This window comes from Trachymyrmex septentrionalis, unplaced genomic scaffold, assembly GCF_001594115.1.
Source record: "Trachymyrmex septentrionalis isolate Tsep2-gDNA-1 unplaced genomic scaffold, Tsep1.0 scaffold11, whole genome shotgun sequence".
Taxonomy (NCBI): domain Eukaryota; kingdom Metazoa; phylum Arthropoda; class Insecta; order Hymenoptera; family Formicidae; genus Trachymyrmex; species Trachymyrmex septentrionalis.
Genome location: NW_017304228.1, coordinates 1,202,014 through 1,217,647, shown reverse-complemented (window position 1 = coordinate 1,217,647; position 15,634 = coordinate 1,202,014). Strand labels below are relative to the sequence as shown.

General features: G+C 34.2%; 1 protein-coding gene across 8 annotated transcripts in view; it reads right to left on the bottom strand.

The window, feature by feature from the left end:
* Window positions 1-15,634, bottom strand: part of LOC108749721 (cAMP-specific 3',5'-cyclic phosphodiesterase-like) — a 192,396-nt gene that overhangs the window by 88,993 nt on the left and 87,769 nt on the right. Inside the window, exon 1 of one of the 8 annotated variants that reach the window (XM_018488684.1) lies at window positions 3,100-3,432. The exons of the other annotated variants lie outside the window; for them this stretch is intronic. Coding sequence (XP_018344186.1) covers window positions 3,100-3,335 — 236 coding nt within the window. The 5' untranslated portion in view covers window positions 3,336-3,432. Of the gene's footprint in view, window positions 1-3,099; window positions 3,433-15,634 lie in introns of those variants that run through there. 8 annotated transcript variants of the gene reach the window in all.

Sequence of the window (15,634 nt, the reverse complement as noted above, 5' to 3'; positions counted from 1 at the left end):
CCTTTAAGCAATATTGCGTTATTTTAACTTTCATGTGAATGAAAATGTAAATCAATTCATTTCTGTAGTTAGTTTTAAAGTAAACCATGTTAGTATAGTAATATATGCACTAAGTAAATAACAAACTCGTGAATAATAAATAATTAATTATGCATTTATTAAATAATAAATTTATGTTAAATTTAATATATATATTTTCTTGATTTAAATTGTTTAACTCCATTTTTTTCGTTAAATTAACTACATATTGAGTAGGGGCAATGACGATCTCTAGAAATAATTAAAGTAAAGTCAATAAATCGAGAATATAATAAATCACTAAGTGTAATTTGACATTACACTTGAATTTTACAGAGTAAATGATGAGATATAATGTGTTCACTGCGATAAAGCATTGTGATAAACGATGTTCAATGAGAAGAACGAAGTCTTTTTAAGAACTCGCGATTGATAGAAGAGCAAATAGCGGACATTTTATCAATTTGAGGAGCAATCGGGATTTAGTGAGAGCGCCGATAAAATGTCGAGCAGCTGCAAGAAAAGCCAGAGTTAAGGGCAGATCTGCGGGGGGGTGTAAGAAGGTAAAGGTATCGATCTACACATGTAGCATTCATAAAAAATTGACCTGATGTATCCCCATTCGACACGCTGACACGGGTTCGCTCTCTTGTTTACGAACCGTGTCGACGGTGAGCTTTTCCACTGAATGCAATTTAAGCCAAACTCCATTTGTCGGAGCTGCGAAATCGTGTGTAGGCGTCCGTTAACGAGCATCAACTAGCATTAAGCTCTATACGTTCGCCATGTACGTTTTCCACGAATGCCTTTTTTTCCATGTTGCGCGTGTATGCGGTTTGTTTCGCGCGCGTGCTACAACGAAATCTAACGTATACATGCAGAAGTTATAAAGATCATTGCGTCAGAGAGGATCATCAAGAAGAAAAAACTCTACTCTCCGAAATCTAAATGGCCATTTCAGTAATTGAATTTTTTGTTGATTATGCGAAAGTATGAAGCAGGCTCCGGATTATTGAACTGAAGAATTTGGATTGGTAGCCTAAATCTTGCTTTTAAAAGCGTAGTAATATCGATTCATAAGAGTTAGCGTGCTACGCGATTGTTAAGGGCGTTTATCATCTACATATCATTCAGGGTCGCCAGATTTGTGTCAAGAACTCTCGCACACTTGCAGATACAATATCCGAAGACGTCATAAAAAAGACAATCGAAATACTTTCAGCGTACGATTCATGACAGCATAAATATTATGCAAATGATCGCGTAGAATATGGAGCTCCATGTGAAAAATCCGGTTTTTTAACTGAACACCTTTGCTCTTGGAACGATAATCTAGAAAATATTGCAAGTGCGATCGACAAAATATGCAAATATGACGACTCACCATGTTTCCCGCGAAACTATGTAATAAAAAAAGTGTACGATGTATTTTAATACATAAAGTTTTTTTTTTCTTTATAAAGCGAAAAATTTATAAAGCCAATCTCTTATCTGTTATTTTTGATCATGTATCGTCGATAATCATACATGTTTTATCGATAAAGGAACCTCTCGAAATTTTAATAAAATTTTGTGTACATATAAATAACGTAAATAGACGACTTTTTTTGTAGAAAATATCAGTTAGCTAATAATAAACAATTTTAAGAGAGGAAATTGCCCTTTATATATGTAAAATAATGTTCAGCCTTTTTGGTCATATCTTAAAAACTATCCAAAATATCAGAAAATATGTTATATGAACGTTTTATAATAAAATTACTTCTATTTATGTACATCAATATTATAAAAATAATTCTTTTCAAAAATTCATATTTTTTAAATTATTTTTTAAAACTATTATTATTGACGTAGAAAATAGAAATAATTTTAATACATATAAAGATATTTATACAAAACTTATTTAATATCTTAAGTTTTTGAGACATATAACAAAAGAAATTAACATTTATAAATAAGGGATGATTTCACTCTTTAAAGGTGATCCTAGACAGTCAAAAATACTGTCAGTACTAACAAATACTGACAATATTACTGACCGTGTGTGGTTCGCTTTATTAGGATTCATGTTACAGCATGTCACAGTGTAATAGATAACGTACGTAAAACAAAAGTGAAATATATTGTCAATAATACTAATCGTGCAAGATTGTAAAAATACTATAAATATTGATGTGTACTGTCAGTATTACTGATTCAATATTACTGATCAATATTATTAACCGTGTATCTTTAAACCGTTTATTGGCCATAATTGATTTTTATAAATTCATCTGTTTACAAGTGCGATCTTTGACGCTACAAATGCTTCGCAGATTTAATTGACTAAATAGAAGAATTTTACTAATTAATCAATAAAAAATGCTTCGAAGCATTTGTAGTCAAATGGATTGTCGCGTCGCCTACGTAATCTATGTACACAAAGTTTCATTAAAATCAGAATTTAATACTTTGGGAGGCTTTCTTGTTAGATAAGATATTGTTATATAGGTATATAAAGAATATATGAAAAATTATAAATAAATTCGTCTTGAATATGACTGGACTACGATGATAATAATACATACAATGTGATAATCATCTTATTGTTGATCAATCACAACGAGTATTAATATTAATGCATTATTTCGTGACCTCGCCCTGCTCTATTGGACAGCGGATGGTAATTGATTTCCATCGTGTAGTCGGTAAGCTCTCCCGCGATCACGAGAGTACATTGATTACATTAGCATTAGGGCAAAAAGGGATCGGATTTAATAAACCTCAGTGGATATGATCTTAAAGCAGTATTAAACGATTACAGCTCATCTCAATAAGCTCTCGCTTTACAACGTTCAAGAGATGATGAGGAGAAGAACGTATGGGCATAGTATTACCATTTCTTAAGCGATCATGATACTTTAGACTAGTTTCCACAAAAAGATCGTCAAATCACGCAATATGATAGCTCATGTTCCTTTTTACACTCCGATAAGTTTTATCTCAAAGCCCTATCTCAGTTAATCGCTTTCCGATTGAGCGACACAATTCTTGTCATTTAGAATCTTGTCAAATTCAGCCAATTCGCGACATACCACTCACCTCTTACGCTCGATATAATAACGACGCGAGTGCCGTCGAGGACGATGCCGTCTTCGATCGATGATGGCTAGTGCGACCGTGGCCGTTTCCCTGGAATTCCGCCTGGAATCTGCACGGTCCCGATCGTCTCGACTGTACAGTGAGTCCCTTCGGGAATCTCGCCTGCTCTCGAGTCCGATTTCGGTTCGATCCCGCGAACTTGTTAGCGTCCAGATGAAGAGCGACACTGCGATCATCTTCGCGCGTTTCCCTCACTTTCGCGTGCCGATAGTGTTTCATCGAAACGCGATAATTACGATTCGGTGATTATTTCCACGACATCATTTCACTTCCCGCAACATTAACAACCTGAGGCAGCTGCGCATCTTTCGGTGAACTTGAGAGCCCGTGCCATTTTTTCATTCTTTTGCGCGTGAATTTTATCTTGTAGCACAAAGCCATAGTGATTTTATTCGGTTGTATCACAATAGATAACAGAGAGTGAAAGAAGTTATTTTCTGCATGTTTTTTAGTATTTTAATAAAACTTTTCCACCTATAAAATGCATGAAACTCGTATCGATGGAATTTCCCGAATGCATCACGTACATCCAGTCCATCTTGGACGAATTTATAGATTTCCTTCGAAGTTCGAAATCTTCTCTGCTAAGAGAAATTTTTCGAGATTATGAGAGATGTAGCGATTCAATTTCCTTTAACAACATCAGGAGGCTAAAAACAGTTATCATTTCTTCCTTTTATTCGCGTTTCTGTTTATTTCTTTTATTTGCTATTCCGACACCTGCAGTCTGCAGTGTAAATCACAAATTGCTACCGCGTACATTTAAAGTAATTTTAATGATGCAACTTTGAAAGATCTATGTCAGTTTTATTCTATATTTATAATTGTATGTAATGACAATAGTAAATAAAAAAATACATAAAGAAAGCTGGAAGCTATTTTGAACCTATTTACAAATAGATATAATTAGAATTTATGTAGATTAAAATGTAGATTATGAACGTGAATCAAGGTATTTAAAATCATAACCGAGTTTTAATTTGACGCTCTAACTAAATTAACGGCTTTCAAAGAGACACAATAAATTATCTAAAACAAACAATAAATATAATAAATTCGTAAATCATCTTCCACATTTTGCAATTTCTCCTTGGCATCAGAAAATATTAACATTTATTTTCTCTATGACAACTGAATTTATTTCAAGCAGTATGTGCCAAGTTTAAATGTTCGCGCATTTAAAATGAACGCAAGTTTATAAACGCAAAGAAAAAGTGAAAGCTAAGAATTACATATAACATTTATAATAAAATATAAATAATTCTCTATAATGTTCAAAAGTATTTCAATGTATGTATCCAGAAATAATCGAATAATAACTTTAGATATAAAACTCCATCAGAATTACATTTTCCTTTTTCCTTCATGATGGGTATGAGTGTAAATGCGATATTCTTTTAGAGCATATTAGTGCTCGACAAAGATGAAAATCGCACGCGTGACACAACAAGAAATAGGCCACGTTACGTGACAAGCTTTACACTCTGAGAGAAACTGTCATATGTTGAACAAAGCTGACAACGCAATAATCTGACGTCATTTAAATTGATCCGCGTGCTACTTGTTATTAGAGTTAAGCCGATATCGTCCAAGAACAATATTTATTGTTCAAAAGTTGCCGACAGCTATGTGATGAACTGGATGGAAAAACGTATCCGTACGTGGAATAACATATCATGCATGGAAGCGTTACTTTTTTATTTATTATCCCTTTTGTCTTAAAAAAATTACGCGGCATTGTTGAAAAATTATGCACTATCAAAACTTTGTGCTAAACGGCAAGAATAATAATTTATACGGAAATTTATGCAGAAATACATAAATACACAAGAGCTGTATACTTATAATGCAAATAGGAAGAAGAGAGATTCGGCAATTATAAATAATTCTTTTAAAATGTTCCTTTCAACGATAAGTGCGGAATAGTCTATCTGTGTTCCCGTTGCATTGGCGGACACAATGGAAATGTCACCGCCCGTGACATTTCTTTTCTGCTATCATCGTGCTAACGAAAGACGTAACTACAAATAAGAGCGCGACACCAACGAGGTGAAATCGTAGATAGAAAAAAATAATTGAATGTTCTTGAATCTATGCTGACACAGCGTAAATTTATGTTTTTTGCTGAACATAATAGACTTTTGAAATTTATTATATTCATAATTCACTATATTCATTATTAAGATACAGTTAATTGGACTACTTTATAAGTTTAGATTTGTTAAATTCATTTGAGATGTAATCCGTTCAGAAGCTGCTTTGCGAAATTATATTATTCGAAAATTGTCTCACTTTATTATTTTGTGCCATATAATATACAGAACACAGAACGTGTCTATGAACGTTAAGTGATCTCCATCATAAATTAACAATTAAATGCCCGCGTTCGGTATACGCAGCGTAAATTTACTGCACGAACGACGTATATTTCTCCCATGCCATAACCATAAACGAATCCCTTGTCGCACCGTCCTCGATTCTTAGCATTTAAATTTATAATGCTCAAACGTGCTTGAGTTTAATGGTTCGTTAATAGATTGTTTTATCGCCTGTGAGACACTGAACGTTATATGTGCTTCTCAATCATAATCTACATTTCTGCTAACAAAGCGGAATTTCTTTGATTGCAAATATAAAACACGCGCGTTGCAATATTTCGAAACAATAACTCCATTTTTATTGTCGGATATATTGAGGCCTGTAATATTAATGTATTCGATTTACATATCAATTGCTATTCGTTATTATACTCTTACCTAAGCATAATTAATAAACGAACAAGCTATTATTTATATAATTAATAATTAAGCGGACTACTATTTAGATGCAAATTTGCAAAGAAGAAATATTTCTGCAAAGTTAATTATACATCATGACAAAATTATAAATATAAAAAGTTAAATGCAGCTTATTGCCTTGGTAATGACAATGGCTTTGATGTTTTCTAAAAAGTCTGCTAAAAGCGAAATAATTAACTTCAACTGATAGCAATTCTTTGTTTAACCGACATGACTCGTACCGTAGACCGATGACGCCACTGCTCAAGTACAGAGCACTCAAGCGGAGCTAAGCGCATTCCAAAAGACAATTCCTTCTAAAATTAATATCAATAATCCACAGCATACTTCAAATCCTACTTCAGAAATGACATCTTTTACAAAACAAAATTTAATTACACAAGCATAAATTCTACACATTTATAAATTCACCGTAAATCTATGTACGGTGAATTTATAAATGTGTAGAATTTATGTTTGTGTGTAATTAAATTTTGTTTTGTAAAAGATACATCAGATTAAAGACTATGGCACACACAAAAAAATAAAACATAAATAAATTAACATTTTGGATTTGCTTATGTCGTTACCTTAGATCTCTATTGTGATTGACCGATTCATTTATTGCTTACGTTCTATTACCTTATTTTTTTTTATGTGCCATAGCCTTAAGACATAGCCTAAGACTTCATAAAAAAAGAAACAAAAACGAGTACAACAACGCCGATAAATTTCTAGACTCAAGAGATTGCAGCGAAGCTTTATACCACCACATCGCAAGCAAGAAACTGTAATAAAACTGCGATCTTTTGTTTCCAAGTATCTCGATGCAGAAATATTCGCGGCCGTACTAAAATTTGCAGAATGGAGGCGAACGAAGGCGAATAGCCGGTTAGAAAGTGTCACACTGCGAACTATGTCAAGAGTCGATAAAATCCATTAGTAAAATTGGAATATCCTTCGGTATGATGGCGACTCAACAAGTACCTCGGCGCCGAATCGCAAAACGATTACTGAACTCGGAACGCTGCGCGGAAAACCATATATCTGCAATTGATCTACATATTTTTCACATGTTGCGTAAAAATTCATGATGCACTGCACACACATATATACGCGCGTGTATATAATTTGCGTATAATGGCATATTAAGTATTTTAGATGTTATCATAACTTCCGCTGGGAGAGAAAACGCTCGTGGAAATAGACTCGCACGAAATATTACGAGTACAGGTAATTTTGACATACCATAGATTAGAGTTTACATGATTTTGCTGAAGCATCTAAAAATTTAGCTAAATACAAAAATGAAAATAATTTTATTGAACCATCAAAATAATTATATATTCTAAATTCTCTAGAGTGAAATCTCACTGTAAAGAATGAAAATTGAGCCAGTCTTGAAAAAGAATAGTTCAATTTTCAATCTTTAAGAGTGAGAGAGTTCACTCTTCAGAGTGACAATTCATTCTAAAAATTCTAGAGAGTAGGACAATCAAATTAGTTGTTAGAAGAATATTTTTGCAGCATTATTATCAAGCTTAAGCATCCTAAATACTTATTTTGAAGGCCCAACAAAATTATTTTCAAATCTGTATCTATATAATAAATTTTTAGATGTTTCAGCAAAATCTTTCTTTCTGTGTTCATTCTTAAATCTGTATCCCATATAAAAATCTATAATATACGTAACATATATTAGAATATTTTTGTATAAGATATTTTTCGAGAATAAGATCTCAATATATAACGCACGAAATCCATCGTTCAAGTAGACACGGGATGAACTAAGAAAAGGAACAAAATACAAGAGCGAAGTTCTCTTTCCGCGATTGCAAATCTGTCTTGTGTCACACGGTAGACGACATGACGTCGATTCATCTGTCACTGATTTATCCACGTCAGCGTCCCGTCAATGAAATAAGTACCACGATACTGAATCTTCAATGATCTTAATGACTCGTTGATAAAATGATGTACGTCATATGACAATCGAGAAGCATGCCGGATTTCCTGGCGTGTGCCTAAACTGTTTCGATGAATGAACGTGAACGTAATTGATAACGTAGCAAAAGTAATTTTTTTATCATCATGATCATTATTAATGTAATCATACGTGCGTACAAAATAAATCATTTTGTTCTATTAATCAATTAATTCAAGGTAAACTTAAAAACTTCATTTCTGATCAATATTAATTACTAACGCATCATTTAATGATCATTTAATGAACTTTATGCGAATTTCGTTGCAATAAAAATTTCGAGATTTCTTATAAATACATATTCAAAGTTTAATTACCATTTAAATAAGACCCAGTTAATGAGGCAACGTAAAGCGCAGTATTCGAATAATTCGCAAACACTACAAGGAGAACGGTATAAAAGTGGAAACCTCGTTACACCGATATGTTATAGCCACGCTTAAATTATTTACTCTGCCGTGTGTACATGTACAATGTAGCGCAGGAAACAAAGTCGCGACAGTCGATCTCGCAATAGAAATATTAGGTTAAGTAAAAAGTCATCGCGTATTTTTTAGCTCAAAGTTGTATATACAATATCTTCGTCAATAATGAATGAAATTCAAATTTAAAAAAAGGGTTTTAAAGCTTGAAATCTCTACTTTTAAAAGCTTATCACATTTTTTAAGTTTATATGAGTTTGATAATTTTTACATACCAAAAACTACGAGCTGAAAAAGACGAAAAATTTTCTTCTCACTTTGTGGATTTGTAACGTGTCCAAAACGAATTTGAGAAAATTTTCGATTACCTATCGTGAAAGCTTGATACTTTCCCTACAAAATCGTTTTTTTTAAATATTCCTACGACTTTTGATTACTGAGTTATCGCGGATTAAATAAAAGAATTATTTTGACTTTAATTGCTCATAACTCCATTAAAAATTGTCGTATCGTATAATTTAAAAAAGAGATTTTTAAAGCTGAAACTTTACTCTATCAAGATATATTTATATTGTTGGTAAGAAAGTAATTGCGGTTTTTACTGATAGATGTCTTTTAAAAAAACGCGATGACTTTTTACTTAACCTAATATGATATTACACCTTAATAGTAGTAGAGCTTTATCGCTTTGCAATTTGCAGAGCAATTTGAAGAGCATATCGCGTATCTTAATTGCTTGTTTAAATACATTTTTCAGTATCTTAGGCTTCTTGCAAATGGATTTCCCACAAATATTCGTTCTAAAAAAATATGAGCGTGGACTATGAGATTTAATATAAGATTTAACACAATACAATATATAATTCTCAGTATGTTTCAATATCAACATGATGGATTTGAAACTCAGGATGGACTCAGAAGTTAATTCACACTATGTTGGTGTTTATCACGGTGAGAATAGTGTAAATATTGTTAAATCCACATTCATATTTTTTAGAGTGTAAAACAAGATTTTTAATAAATCTGTCTTTTTCGTGTTTTAATTTCATATTGCCTCAAATAAATAAAATCATATTTCCATCAAATCACTTTTGATGGGCATGGCTGTGCTTTTATCTTGCGTTACTCCAATTTCTTTCTCTCAACATCTTTAGCTGTGGCTATATGCTCCTTTATTGTATAATTACTCCAATTTAATTTTCACTACACAATTGAGGAACGATTTCTTGTTTATCGTTTTAGGATAATTTACACCGATGTTTTAATTGAACCGTAAATTAAACTTTCAATGGCGCACCAAAAGATCGAAGAACGGCTGAGAAAAGTCCCAGAATGAGCAAGAAAAAATGTATTTCACCGTAGCTTGTCTATTAATTTTTGAAAATAATTAATAATCATTTATAATCATATGCTGCAATAATATCAACACAGAAAATATGAATTAAAGACCACGACGCACCGTGAAAATCGGTTTTCATCTACGAGGATACCTGAATCCGAATGAGACTCGAGTGGCCTAACGAATGGCCAACCAGCCAAGACGCGGCGCGCATGATTAGCCGCGGAACTAATTAACACGAGCAATTAGCGTATATGGCTGCCACACGACACGGCGACGTCTCAAGAATGTCAGCGTGGTTCAAAGCGACAAACACGAGACGGATCGCGTTCGCACCACCGCACGTCCACGTGAGTCAACGCCAACTAAGGTTGGCGGGCCACGGCTTCGCGGTCACGCGACAGACACACCGGCGCGCGAGTTGCATCGCGCCGCGCCGCGCCGCGCGCATACTCCCGCGTCTGCGATTATGCCAGTGGCAACAACGGCGACGGTAAATGGTGAGAAAAACTGATGAATGTAATATATTAATGACCAGTTCGCGCGCTCCTATCCCTACTACGTCGCTACGCCGCGGCCACGTGTCACGCGAGAAAGGCAACCACGAAACGCGAGTCACTCGCTAAGTTTCATTCTATTGTAGACAGCACTTATTGGTTCATACATTAAAAAAAAATTATTGAATTTTATTAAATATTTATTTGACTAGTACTAACAAAATATTTACTAAATGTAAGTATATATTTATTTATAATTTAAATGTAATTATCTTATTTTATATAAATCTTTATTTATTGTAAGTAAATATTTCGTTAGTATATTAGTCCAATGAATATTTAATAAAATTCAATAAATTTTTTTTCAGTGTACACGTTTTATATGTTTTCTAAACAAATATATAATGTTCTACAATCGTTTAATAAATGTGAAATAAAACCAACATGTACTATTGAAGAAAGATACTGGACATTAAAAGAAAGGATGCGGGTGAACAGTTTCTACTCTTATCTCGCGGAATCTCATTGATTAATTTGCACACGATCAAACAAGATCCGTATCTAGACTAGAGATTGAGATTGAGATTGATAGCAAATTCGGTTGGACGCAATAGTGTGCAAAGCTGTTTTACATTGATTTGATTAATCTGAGCGTAATGCAAATATTTCAAATTACAAAATTGTACAGATTATACGCCTAACATAACAAAGCGTATTAAAGATTTCAGAGCTCAATCCTTTTGTTATATTTACTCTCTAAATTCTTTGGAGTGAAATTTAGAATGAACTGTAAAAAGTGAAAATTGAATCAGTCTTGAAAAAAAGTCTTGACTTTTTGAATTAATTCTCTAAAAGTTTTAGAGTATACTTAAAATATTTTTACGCCAATCTGTGTACAACGACTTTAATGTGCACCAGTGCGCACTGAGTATATCCAATCGAATTCCGCGCTGTAAAAATTAAATTTAAGCAATCAAGAAAAGTTAATTAACCTTTAGAGTACGGGAGCCTATTTTTAAAATTTTTGTTATACTTATTTAATTATTTAATTTCATTATTTCATTATTTCATTTGTTATTCATTATTTCATTGTATTCTTTGCCTCAAAAAATACGACACCGTTTCAGTGCCACAATAGTAGCTTTCCCGTCGATATTGATTTTCAATTTCAATCTCAATCTAATACAGGCACAATAGGTTTGTTCGCGTTGCTTGTACTTTTTACACACAAAATGTTCATTTTCTTTTTTTCTTTCTCTCTCTTTCCAACACACGAATATATGTATATTTATCTCGTAAGCGCAAAATTTTTACGTGATTTTAAGCAATAAATAGAACAGAGCTAATGACTCGGCAACAGTTCCTTTCCAACATAATTGATAGATTCCGTTAGACGGAGGCAACATCGACAAAGTTGATGAATTACGTTCCGATGATCACGGACGCTAATGGCCGGCTCTAATTACCATGCGGTGCAGTTTGACTGCAAACACTTTCTAAGATTACAGTGATTTGCTTCTTCTAGATTAATTAATTGGCATAGGACACCGTTGAAAGCTAATAAGATATGCGCCACTATTACATTATTAAAACTAGAAGATAAATTAGAGCAATCCTGGTAACTTTAACATTGATTTTCGCAACGCTTGTTCTCTGATTGCGACCTTTGTCTACGCCAGTCTGCGGCGTCAAAACACATTTGAAAACCAATCTCACATGGCGGCGAAGTTGTTGGAATCGCCTCGAAGCGGTCAACATAGACACCTCTGTAATTCAAATACGTAATTTCGCTTTGTCGGTTAATAGAAGTCCTCTTATCTAGATAGGTCATCAGCCGGTATAGAGATGAGACGTCTTTTCCGACAACTCAAATAGAAACTATTTTTACTGTTGCGCGCAAACGGAAAGAAATCTACATCGTTGCACGCGTTGAATAGCGATGTGTTTCGCTCGACCGTAGAGGCACGACAAACATTCATTCTTCCCACGTTAGATCCAAGGAAAGTTGAATTAATACCTTGCAATCCATTGCGATTCGACACGTACTGTCACGCAAAGTTCATCTCTATTACGGTAACCCACACAATCGGAGTTACGAAGGCTGCACTAAAACTTTATTGGTATTAAAACTACCCCTTCGAAAAGTCGCTTTTTCATGGCTTTCCAAGAATTTCCTCTCGACCGCACATTCACGAGGGCGACACGAGAAGATTGACATAGGTAAAATGGAAGATCGGCTTGCTCGAGCGGAACTTGTTCGAACCGTCAGGTTGTTATCGCCGGATACAACGAGCAGGACGAGGATCGATTATTATGATAGCTCTTCCATGTAAAAAGTTTGGAGCTATCGTAGACGTAGCATTGCCACCCGTCGGTTCTCGGCGCCTGCGTCAGGTGATTCTACAGATCCTCAAGTAAGAAATTGGATGCCGTATGTTTGGTCCACCATATTTTTCAGGACTTGAGATAGAATGAAATAGATTATAAATAAAATAGAATGAGATATTCAAACACATCTCATTCTATCTCACGCATCTATGTATTCTTTATCTTGAACAGGTCCTAAAAATATATAGCGGGCCAATCAGAAGTTGTCCAAACGGTGTCCAAATCCAAATTACTTGAAGATCTCTAGGTGATCCTTTCGGCGACGGCTGACTCGCGGCCGATCACTTTCACTCAAAAGGTAGGAGGAAAAGTAAAATCATAAATTGCTGCGAATAAACGAAATAGCGCGAAACGTCGTATGAGCGACTTTGGAGCTACAAAATGTTGACGAAATAAAAAATAAATTCTAAATATAATCATTTCTTGACATCTTGGAAACAACTTCCTTTTAAAGAAATTTAATCAGGCTGTAGTTACATTTAATTAGGTTTCTATCTTATGTTCTTAATTTTCAACGTTAAATCTTGATAAAGTAAAGTAAATGAAATTTTAGATTACATTCCTTTGACAATTAATCAAGTTGGGAATTCCTAAGAAAAATAAAACTCTATGTAAAACTAGTTTAGAGTTCGCGAGCCGAGAAAGATAATATTATTTTGTTACTTCAACGGAAAACGTTATGAAATCAAGTTGTTGAATAGTGCGTTCATTTTCTGCACGTCTAGATTATTAAGTGACTGATGCGCGGAAATAGTTTTACGTGTCGCAAACCACGAATAATGCGCGGGAATTGCAAGCATCTGCATATATATATATATATACTATATATATATAGATCACGCAATGTGCTAAACACGTTTGAGCCATTAAAGAAAAGCCTGGAAATAGCATCACGGTGGAAATTAATGGTAATCCGTAAAATACAATGTCCATAAAATTGATTACTACATGCTGAACATTTGTGGTTCCGCATCAAATATATCGCGATGAGAAAACAGTATCTAGATGACATTTTTAGAGCAACATGTGGATTATTTTGGCAACGAGACATCGCGTCGGTAAGAAACAAACTCGTTACCTACAATTTCACTGGTACAGACTTGACATCAAAGTTTGCTGTCATTCTTGTTCCTGCTAAACGAGCCAGCCAAATAAAATAGATTTGTAAAAATATATAAAGAAAAAAAAAAGATATATAAAAAATATCTTTTCTGCTTCGATCTTGACTCTAAAAAAGCAATGTGGTATTAGTGTACTTGTAGCACACATACACGTAGCACACATAGAACCGAGTAAACGCTTGTTTTTGCTTGCTTAACGAATCAACCATGGACGTGCAAATAAACGTTTGGATTAGCATGCGGCCAAATACCGTGACGTAGTTTTACGTAATGACTGGTTACTCTGACTTCGAAGGACCCGCTAAATTTCACAGCGACGTCCGCAAAAAGAAGATAACTGTGCAGAAGTCTAATTCGATTAGAAGATCTTGTCCCCTCGGGGTGACAAAGTAAACAACGTGGGGAACTTCGCGCCTTGGCGCGCAAACATACGTTTCATATCGCTTGTCCTCTCGCGTGCAAGTTATCGTTCTCCCCCCCCCCCTCCCCCTTTTTTGTGTATATCTGATGTAATATCTCGTGTGTGGCTACGTATTACTAAGGCATTCGCGTGGGTGTTCGTATACACGGACGTATCTGAAGTGCGCTATGTGGGTGTGTACAAATCAGATTTGATCGCACTCGACGATAGTTCAGCAAACATTCGCGCACTCACTGTCGACGCGTGGACTTTTATTAGCTTCGGAGTGGACGCGGCTGATGGGACGGGACAACGCACAATATTGGGATGACCGAATTTCGCCGTGACCGTCGTACGACACGTTGTATTTCTCGTGTGCATCACGACGATCTCCAATTTAATTGTGAAACGTTTGAAAATGGTAGCTGTTCCTCGCAACATTGTATTTTCACGCAAATCCTGCGAAAATCTGAGATTTTTTCCACTATTTTCCCGCGGTATTCGCTGACGTGTTTCAAATGTACGTGTGCACGTGTTGCATCCGTTTTATATAGGACGATTATATAGGCAGAAAGAAATTGGAATAAATCTAAAGTAATAAAATTGCAATTCTTTACAAACAACGTGTAGCAGCTGTTGCTATCAGTACAGACTTAAGCGCCGATATCCTGCTTTGTAGAGATACAACAGTGTTTGTATATACGTATAAGATAGAACACAGATACCGCTAAGCCGCTGGATATTTCTTCACGGAATATATGTAACTTACGTAAATTCCCTGAGCTATGTGACTTTGCAACGCAATTGTCCAGATTAAAAGTAGCATCACCTCGACTTACCTGCAACAGAAAAGAGAAATAATGTTTTTTATTGAGATGTACTAATTCTTATATAACACATAACATATTTTTATTTGTAACATTTCACGTATGCTAAAATCATTCGGAATTTATATCGAAACTTAAATCGTGCGAAAAAATTTGCTATAAGATATTGCTAGTTATTTAAGAAATGAGATTTATAATTTCAAAATATATCTAAATCGTTCTGGAGAAAAAATAGCGTCCAGAAAAATGTTTTTTATACAGAGGTGTTACTTGTGCTTTTGATTAATCATTTCATCGTTATAAAGTTATATGATATGCAACATACTATTTATCAGTCGCAGATCAGTGACGCGTACAAATTATTATTAAATAACGAAGTTCTGAGAGTGTTTTATGTTTATTATATAAATTTTACAAAATATGGATGATTTATATGCAAAGTATTTAAAATTATTTAAAACTGGTCAATGTCCAGTTTACATTACAGATACATGCATAAAAAATATATGATTGGAAACTAGACCGTCTATATGAATATTAAGACTTTAAATACAAAGCGCCTTTTCGGTCGAGTGTTAAGATGTTGAACTACTATCTAATATACATTCAATTAAATTGAATTAATATTTCAGAAATAAATTCATCGGCTCTGAATTTATTTCATAAAAAATATGTTTTATATATATAAAAGACGGAGCGCTTGATCAGCAATCTTAAAAA